The sequence below is a fragment of the Aspergillus pseudotamarii genome (assembly GCF_009193445.1).
Source record: "Aspergillus pseudotamarii strain CBS 117625 unplaced genomic scaffold BDV38scaffold_167, whole genome shotgun sequence".
NCBI classification, from domain to species: domain Eukaryota; kingdom Fungi; phylum Ascomycota; class Eurotiomycetes; order Eurotiales; family Aspergillaceae; genus Aspergillus; species Aspergillus pseudotamarii.
This window is the reverse complement of record NW_022475181.1, coordinates 2,258-10,063: the sequence shown is the minus strand read 5'-3', so window position 1 is coordinate 10,063 and position 7,806 is coordinate 2,258. Positions and strand designations below refer to the sequence as shown.

At 49.0% G+C, this 7,806-nt stretch overlaps 4 protein-coding genes across 4 annotated transcripts; 3 read left to right on the top strand and 1 right to left on the bottom strand.

The window, feature by feature from the left end:
• Positions 1–125: 125 nt before the first annotated feature.
• BDV38DRAFT_276583 (uncharacterized protein) lies at positions 126–646 on the top strand (the record flags this gene model as incomplete). Its single annotated transcript, XM_032058245.1, has 3 exons — positions 126–148; positions 182–523; positions 559–646. 3 exons carry the CDS (start codon positions 126–128, stop codon positions 644–646), a joined length of 453 nt encoding a protein of 150 aa, XP_031906751.1.
• A 1,686-nt stretch (positions 647–2,332) lies between these two features.
• BDV38DRAFT_53041 (pyridoxal kinase) lies at positions 2,333–4,204 on the top strand. Its single transcript, XM_032063498.1, has 5 exons — positions 2,333–2,609; positions 2,679–2,881; positions 2,940–3,152; positions 3,203–3,320; positions 3,371–4,204. The coding sequence occupies exons 2-5, from the start codon at positions 2,773–2,775 to the stop codon at positions 4,008–4,010; spliced, it is 1,080 nt and encodes a 359-aa protein (XP_031906750.1). The 5' UTR covers positions 2,333–2,609; positions 2,679–2,772; the 3' UTR covers positions 4,011–4,204.
• On the bottom strand, positions 4,013–5,174 carry BDV38DRAFT_53037 (dUTPase-like protein). The gene is made up of 3 exons (XM_032063497.1): positions 4,819–5,174; positions 4,497–4,669; positions 4,013–4,384 (listed from the first exon to the last, which is right to left on the bottom strand). The coding sequence occupies exons 1-3, from the start codon at positions 5,153–5,155 to the stop codon at positions 4,298–4,300; spliced, it is 597 nt and encodes a 198-aa protein (XP_031906749.1). The 5' UTR covers positions 5,156–5,174; the 3' UTR covers positions 4,013–4,297.
• Positions 5,175–5,422: 248 nt separating this feature from the next.
• BDV38DRAFT_266635 (phosphotransferase family protein) lies at positions 5,423–7,501 on the top strand. Its single transcript, XM_032056461.1, has 3 exons — positions 5,423–5,867; positions 5,926–6,221; positions 6,281–7,501. The coding sequence occupies exons 1-3, from the start codon at positions 5,769–5,771 to the stop codon at positions 6,978–6,980; spliced, it is 1,095 nt and encodes a 364-aa protein (XP_031906748.1). The 5' UTR covers positions 5,423–5,768; the 3' UTR covers positions 6,981–7,501.
• Positions 7,502–7,806: the final 305 nt, after the last annotated feature.

The following is a 7,806-nucleotide window of genomic DNA, read 5'->3' as shown; positions in this document are numbered from 1 at the left end:
AATGAATGAAAAGAAACCAAAATCAAAGCTATAAAAATCAAGAAAAGAGTCAAAAGCGAACCAAAATTTTAGAAAAGTCTTAACTCAATTTCTTGCATTCCAGATACTGAGTTGTCACATCGATCATGTCAGGGTTACTAAAGTCACGGTATGCTCTGTGGCCTTACTTGCCTGATTCTAGACTTGACAAGGAAAAAGAAAAAGAAAAGGGCACCCTTGCAGGACATGCCAAGTTCCCAACCCATTCATACTTGGTCAACAACAACAACAACAGCAGCAGCCACGGACGCATTTCATTCTCCGTCTGTGCCGTTCTCCACCAAATACACTCCGGGCACGGTGCAGTTCTCCTCCCTATCCTATCATCGCCGGATCTGCATCTCTATACTAGTATTCTCATTCCTTTGTTTCTCCTGGACCAAACCAGCCATGCTCCACAGTTCATTCATCTCAAATTAGAAAAAGAGCCTCCATTGGGTGGTTGTCCAATGCATCCATGGCAGCAGGGAAAAGTTTTGGTTGGGTCCAGTCCGACATCCGATCAATTAGGACCACCAGGTTACCAGAGCGCTTGGAGCCTCCTCTATCCATGCTCGGTTACATGACCATCTCCACGTTGATCAAACAGACTACATGCAGGAGGTGAATCCCCACTTCTATACCATGCCGTGCGAGGTCCCGTTCGTGCCGGTCGGTGTAGCAGTCTACAACACTGAACCGAGTGAGAGTGGAGAAGAGCGGAGACCAGATCGGGTGGAACAGCAGGCACGCGAAACAACCAGCTACTCGGTTGCGATGGTTCGGCCCAGAGTTACCATTTTAGGTGATTACCCTCAACTGTATTTGGGTAAGAGTGGTTGTTATACAGTTCCGATCCACCAAGTTACAGCAATTTTTCATGCTGACCAATACAAGGAATTATATAGAAAATACAGTGCAGTTTTCTTGTTTCGAACCTATCCAGTTTCTGAAGCCTCACCAACAATGCAACCGCTTTTTTAAAAAAAAAAAAAAAAAAAAAACCCCGTGGCCGCGCTCCGCGGGAATTGTCATACGTATCTCGTTTCCTACGGCTAAGATCGCTACACAACACAACAGGCCATATTTGTTAGAGCAGGGCGGAACATTCAAAGGAATGGAGTTCTCCCAGCAGAGGAAAACGTGGATGGAAAGTGCAAAAGAGCTCGGTGTACTGTTTGTTTCATTTTCTCCTGATGACTGCAGTCACCCACCTCTCCGTCTAGTTCGGAGTTCCTTTCGTTCAAGAGTTGCTTGTCACTTGACATACGGTTATCGGTCCCGTCTCCCTCACAATGGAGCTTAGAGGTATATCCCCCTTCAGTACACTGTCAATGTCTGCCACACGCACTTCCTTCAAGCCGCGCACCATTCGAACCAGATCTCACGATAACCCAGCGCATAGGTGGAAGTACTACCCTCTATAGCACTCAACTGAATTAGGTCATAACCGCCCAAAGCAGAAGAACAATGCATACTTCAGCAGATGCCCGTCGGGAATGGTCCCAGACAGACCATTTTCTGTGAAGCGGTTGGCCGAGTGTATCGCTCCTTCACCAAAGGTGGTCGTGGCGTACGGCTCTGCATTCCGCTGAAGAACTTCTTGAATGAGATCCACACCCTGTACATAGGGGATGATGAAATTCCAAATAAGAGGGTGAATCCGTCTGCACCTTGGTTCTCAGTGTCGCAACCGAGACGAGTCAGTGGACTCATCAGATCGAGATCTCACTCTCCTCCATCACCTCTAGTTCGACGCACGAACGACCGACGGCAAAGTGTAGCGGATTACCAGGCATAGCAAAAGGATAGGCATCGCATCCTACTCTTTTTTAAGAAGCACAAAACATCGTTGAGAGCGTGGTTTGAACAAGTGTAGTCAGCTTTTCTATCCCAAAGGGAAGCGCAACGGTTAAGGATCACTAACGTCATCCCTGCGTCCAGGGCTAGTTAAAAATTAGAACAAGGGATTGGGTATATAAAGAGTGACCTTACTAGCAGCTATGGCTAAGATCGGTTGCCCTCATATATCAGAATTTCACATATATCTAAACGCATCCGACGTACTAAAACAAGATCAGCCCACATAGAAGGACCCATGGTAAATTGTGATATAGATAGGAGACTTTCATTTTGCATTGCACATAATTGGTGTGGCTTCTCATGTCTGAAGAAGATACAGGGACTTACCAATGTCATTTAAGCGAAAACATCCGGCGACAGGAGATATTGAATCCACTGCCAGGCACCATATAGTTTATACAATGTGGCAGATGAAGTTATGGTCTTATCGGGGCGATAAGCATATCGGATGGAAGTGACAACCGGAGGCACCAGCCAATCAAGGCCCAGGGAATCCATCCCACTTTCTCTATCCGACTGACTAAGAAACTTATGGATAGGGACAGGGAACTTCTTTCTGACTCTTTACGAATGGTGGCACTCTATCGTTGAATCGTCTTGTTCGGAGCACCTGTTAGCTACTATCGACGGCCTTGACCGAACCCTCTGGAGTCTTTCATCTCCACTCTTTCATCATGTCCGCAGACCCTCTAGTCCCCGAGACTCGGGTCCTTGCCATTGCAAGCCATGTAAGTCGTCCTGCCAAATGCGGCCATGATCCCTATAGAAGGTCAGCCTAATTAATGCGTTACGTACAGGTTGTCTATGGGTAGGTGTCTCCGTTGTTGAGATTTGGAGATCCATTACTCTCCGGATTTGACATCACCCCGCAATGATTTACTTGGACCGATCATGACTCGAGTGCTAATCTGCGAGGTTAGTTATGTCGGGAACAAAATGGCAACACTTGTCATGCAACTACTAGGCTGCGATGTTGCCGCGTTGAATACCGTCCATTTCAGTGAGTCATTTGCCCACGCTTTACCTACTAGGCCTGAAACTGATGAGATTCCAAACAGGCAACCACACCGGCTACAGGCAATTCAAAGGCACGAGGGCAACAGCCGAACAGATTACTGAGATCTATGAGGGCCTATGCCAGAGCCATCTAACAGACTTTGACGTCATGCTGTCCGGCTATGCGCCCAGCGCCGCAGCCGTCGAGGCTGTAGGAGCTATCGGCATGGACCTGCAGCGCAAGGCTGAAAAGAACCCTGGTTCTTTCTTCTGGGGTGAGCACGGTCCACAGTGCACATCTAGCGTCCTCACTAACAACCCATAGTCCTGGACCCAGTAATGGGCGATCAGGGCCGCTTATACGTTAGCAATGACGTGGTACCGGCCTATAAGAGGATCATCCACCACGCGGACCTGATTCTCCCCAATCAGTTCGAAGCCGAGTGAGTCAGACTAAAACTTATTGTCTCAGAGCGTAACTCATACCTCGTAGAACCCTATCCGGACTCAAAATCACCTCCCTCAGCACGCTAGCAGAAGCCATTACCGCCATCCACGCAACCTACAACGTCCCCCACATAATCATCACCTCTGTCGACCTGTCCAAATTCACCCAATCGTCCTCACCACAAACCACCCCACCAGACAGCCTGACAGTCATCGGCTCCACAACCCGCTCCGACGGCTCCCCACGTCTCTTCCGCGTCGACGTCCCAGCCCTGGACTGCTACTTCAGCGGCACCGGCGACATGTTCGCCGCGCTCATCGTCGCCCGACTCCGAGAAGCTGTCTTCGCTGCGGAGCCCCAACTCCGCGCGACAAAGTCCTGGGTGTCCCCTGACGATGTCGAGGCTACGGATCTCCCTCTTGCGCGAGCAACCGTGCAGGTTCTGGCGAGCATGCACAGCGTGCTCGAGAAGACGATGGAGGCGCGCGATGCGGAGATCCGGGCGGCTGATACCCGGGGCGATGAGTTGCTTAGTGAGGAGGAAAGGCTGAAGCGGGAGCATTTGCGGAAGAGTAAAGCGGCTGAGGTGAGATTGGTGAGGAATGTGCAGTATCTGCGTGAGCCGACGATGGTATTTCAGGCGCAGGAGTGGAGGAAAGAGGATTTACCGGCGGGGAGCCAATAGATCAACTTTACTTGTGCTGTCTATGTAACGTACGATAGATAAGAACTAGACGATAAATATGTACGGCTAGCATACATACATACATACATATCTAACCTATCTATGGGCGTTAAGTCTAATGATTTAATAGATTAAATCATATCTTCCGTACCAGTCTATACCACCCAACAGCACCCCAAAGATAAAAGAGAGAATAATAGAGTAATAAAAAAAATGCAAATTCTTTTCTATATAACCAACGCCATGTATATGAAAACCCATCCCATACAAAACCAATCATATCATCATTAGTTAGTACCAGTGCTACCAAAACCACCCGCACCACGCACGCTCTCCTCCAACTCCTCCACAACCAAAACCTCAGGGGTATAAATCTAGTACCATAAGTCAGCAATCAAACCAGACAGCACCCACATAATTCATAATAAACCAGAACCAAGGGAGCGGGGTGAGGAAAGGAACATGAAGAAGAAGAGAAAAACATACCCTCTCAATAATAAGCTGAGCAACCCGATCCCCAGCCTTGACGGGGAAATCAACCTCGGAGTGGTTGAACAGGAGAACCTTCACCTCACCACGATAATCGGCATCAATGACTCCAGCTCCGGTGTCAATGAAATGCTTCGCTGCGAGTCCACTGCGGGGTGCGATGCGGCCGTCTATATTATTTTTTTTATCATGAATTAGCCAAACATTCATAACATTCTTCTCCCACTCGTTCATCTCATTCAATTTCCCATCACAAACCCGGAAACAAGATAGAACAGAAAAAGAAGGGAAAAAAAAAAAGAAAAAAGAAAAAACATACAAGTCCCCTCAGGCACAGCAATAGCAATCCCCGTATCGACCAACGCCTTCCCCCTAGCCGGAATAACCGTCTCCTTAGCAGCGTAGACATCATATCCGGCGGCGAAGGCGGAACCACGGGTCGGGGCGCGACCGTCCTCGTTCAGCTTCTTGATGAGCAGCGGGGGCAGAGGCTGCGAGATAGAGGTGACGGGGGTGTCGTTGGTCATTTTGGGCTGGTCTTCGGTAGTGGTGTTGGGCTTGGGGCGCTTGGCGAGAGGTGAGGCCGGGAGGGAGGGGGGTTCTCTTGTCGTTGTTTGTTGTTGTTCGGATGGGGGAGGAGTAGTCTCTTTGGTCATGGTTGTGAAGAGGTTTTTGAAGTAATTGAGATGGTTTGGTCGTTGCGGTGTGTGGTGGTGGATCAAGGCCGATGTGGTTATGCGCGTGTAGACGCGTAGCGCGTTTAATGGGCTTGGCGTTAGGGGCATGGTGTTTGGGTGGTTTGCATTTGTTAAAGTTTAACCTAGGTGGTGTGCGAATCGGTAATCAGAGGGAAAGAGTTGCAAATTTGGGGGTGGGAATGAGTGTATCAACCTTTACGAAAGATACCGTATGTAAACAGGTTCTAGCCAATGACATAACCCATTCGGTAGAAAGAATAATGCAAAAGTTAAGTTTAGACCTGCTATCAATGAAAATTTTACTTGGGGGTCCAGCAGCTACTAGTATGGAGGTTACCGACGCCCCGCAAATGCCAATGAGGGAGTGCTGCTGTTTAGCCTCGGTCCGTGGTCGCCGACGCTGAACAGGACATTCACAATTGATCTCCCCTGCATTTATTGCCGGACCTCCTGTCTTCAGAATGATTCCGCTAACTTCCCTGCGATCTAGGCATCTAGTTCGCAGATAACTATTAGTACCTCACAAAAATCAATCCAACTTGTTTGTTTTAATTACTATAAACTGTTGGCCATGGCTGGAGCGGTGCGCCAACCAATTGATATCCCGTCCCTGGAGCGGTATCTCAATCAGAATGTACCTGAGATCCAGACACCAATAGATGTGAAACAAGTAAGCACAGTGAGACCAAATAGAGTATGGTTGATGGGCACAAGCTGACTCCCCACAGTTCTCGTTCGGACAGTCTAATCCAACTTATCTGCTGACCGGCACCGATGGAAGACAGTACGTCCTGCGCAAGAAGCCCCCGGGCAAGCTCCTGTCCAAGACCGCGCACAAGGTCGAACGCGAATATAAGGTCATTCACGCACTAGAGCAGACGGACGTCCCGGTCCCAAAGGCATACTGTCTCTGTGAGGATAGCAATGTGATTGGGACCCCGTTCTATATCATGGAGTTCTTGGACGGTCGGCTATTTACCGATCCTGCCATGCCGGGAGTTAGCGCTGAGGAAAGAAACGCATTGTGAGTTTGATTATCACGCGTCATCCGAGGATGAGTTCGGATTACTAAGAACCTTGCAGGTGGAAGGCAGCGGTGCAGACCCTGGCTAAGTTCCATCGAGTCGACCCCAAGTCAGTTGGACTGGAAACTTTCGGAAAGCCGTCGGGGTACTATGATCGACAGATCTCCACCTTCTCAACGGTGTCCAAAGCGCAGTCTCAGGCGGTTGACGTTGAGACCAAGGAGCCAGTGGGGGAACTTCCGCATTTTATGGAGACGGTGCGCTTCTTCTCGAATAAGTCTACTCAGCCGAAGGATCGCGGCACGCTAGTCCATGGCGATTACAAGATCGACAACATGATTTTCCATAAGACTGAACCCCGCGTCATCGGTATCCTGGACTGGGAGATGGCTACAGTGGGGCATCCACTATCGGACTTCTGCAACCTCACAAGTCCGTACTATCTCGATGGCACCGACCACACAACCGACCAGTTCCAACCTGAACGGATACCTGGTTTGCCCAGGCGTGAAGACTGCATGCGGTGGTATCACGAAGTGGGAGGATGGGACCCGACCCCGGACCTCCCCTGGGGAGACGCTTTCTTTGCCTGGAGGCTCTCGATTATCCTTCAAGGAGTCAAGGCTCGGTATGCACTGAGACAAGCCAGCAGTGCCAAGGCGCACGAGCATGCCAAAAAGACTACCCCGTTCGCGTTGGCCGCCTGGGAACGAGTCAAGGCCGTCCAGAACGCAATGCATCAAAAAGGCAAACTGTAGCTGTTGTGCTATCCATCCAATCTACTCCGGTCGCTAGAATGAACCTAATGTGGACCCTACCCATAGACCTGTGGCGTGTAGGCCAACGAAGTAGTACATGCGATAAGCAGAGGGGGATGGCTGGACCTCCTGGAGCGCGGGCTTGTCATTGGTGCATGACGGGCCTGTCGAGTATTCATAGTTTGTGATCTACACCGAAACCCATACGCAAGCACAATAATGCAAGCTCAGGTAGATGACGAATAGAGTGTATTATTTCAGAAATGGCAGGCGTAAGCCCACGCAGTTGTCGTAATTGGCCGGGTTTTTACACGAATCCTTACGTTTGGAAGCTTTAGGGTGTCAAGCAGATTTATTTTCACGATCGGAAATTCGGAAGATGACTCGTATATGCGCCAAGGGATTGGTTGGTCCAGTGAACGGTCACCAACGTAATGTCAGCAGTGAGCCGCTTGGACCGTGATAATTGGGTGCGGCTCATGTGCTTTGTTTTTTTCATTGCCTCATGTAAGGGTTAAAAAAATAATAATAATAATAAATAAAATGGCGGTTAAGAAAAGAAAAGCAAGGAAAAGTAAAAAAAAAAAAATAAATAAATAAATAAACCTCGGGCAACTCCGGGCTGAGAAACCGACGATAGAACAACTACCACCATCACGACTGTCGACATCACATCCCATACATATATCAAGGTAATAGTCTACAGCAGTACATGCTGGAAGATTTAATTCTACCCTCACTGAACATGACATGCCAGCAACAGGTCCTCAGGAATAGCCATATAGGGGAGGGTGAGGTGATTAACGGACAAGCGAGGGCTACCTAA

What these genes read in the sequence shown, in the direction of transcription:
- BDV38DRAFT_53041 (XM_032063498.1), top strand. Translation starts at nt 2,773, where the DNA reads ATGACTCGAGTGCTAATCTGCGAGGTTAGTTATGTCGGGAACAAAATG. An exon ending in CCCTGGTTCTTTCTTCTGGG is followed by an intron (nt 3,153 to 3,202) that starts GTGAGCACGGTC and finishes AACAACCCATAG; the next exon opens with TCCTGGACCCAGTAATGGGC. An exon ending in CCCAATCAGTTCGAAGCCGA is followed by an intron (nt 3,321 to 3,370) that starts GTGAGTCAGACT and finishes CATACCTCGTAG; the next exon opens with AACCCTATCCGGACTCAAAA.
- BDV38DRAFT_53037 (XM_032063497.1), bottom strand. Translation starts at nt 5,155, where the DNA reads ATGACCAAAGAGACTACTCCTCCCCCATCCGAACAACAACAAACAACG. An exon ending in TGCTGTGCCTGAGGGGACTT is followed by an intron (nt 4,670 to 4,818) that starts GTATGTTTTTTC and finishes AAAATAATATAG; the next exon opens with ACGGCCGCATCGCACCCCGC. An exon ending in CTCAGCTTATTATTGAGAGG is followed by an intron (nt 4,385 to 4,496) that starts GTATGTTTTTCT and finishes TTATGGTACTAG; the next exon opens with ATTTATACCCCTGAGGTTTT.
- BDV38DRAFT_266635 (XM_032056461.1), top strand. Translation starts at nt 5,769, where the DNA reads ATGGCTGGAGCGGTGCGCCAACCAATTGATATCCCGTCCCTGGAGCGG. An exon ending in CACCAATAGATGTGAAACAA is followed by an intron (nt 5,868 to 5,925) that starts GTAAGCACAGTG and finishes GACTCCCCACAG; the next exon opens with TTCTCGTTCGGACAGTCTAA. An exon ending in GCTGAGGAAAGAAACGCATT is followed by an intron (nt 6,222 to 6,280) that starts GTGAGTTTGATT and finishes AGAACCTTGCAG; the next exon opens with GTGGAAGGCAGCGGTGCAGA.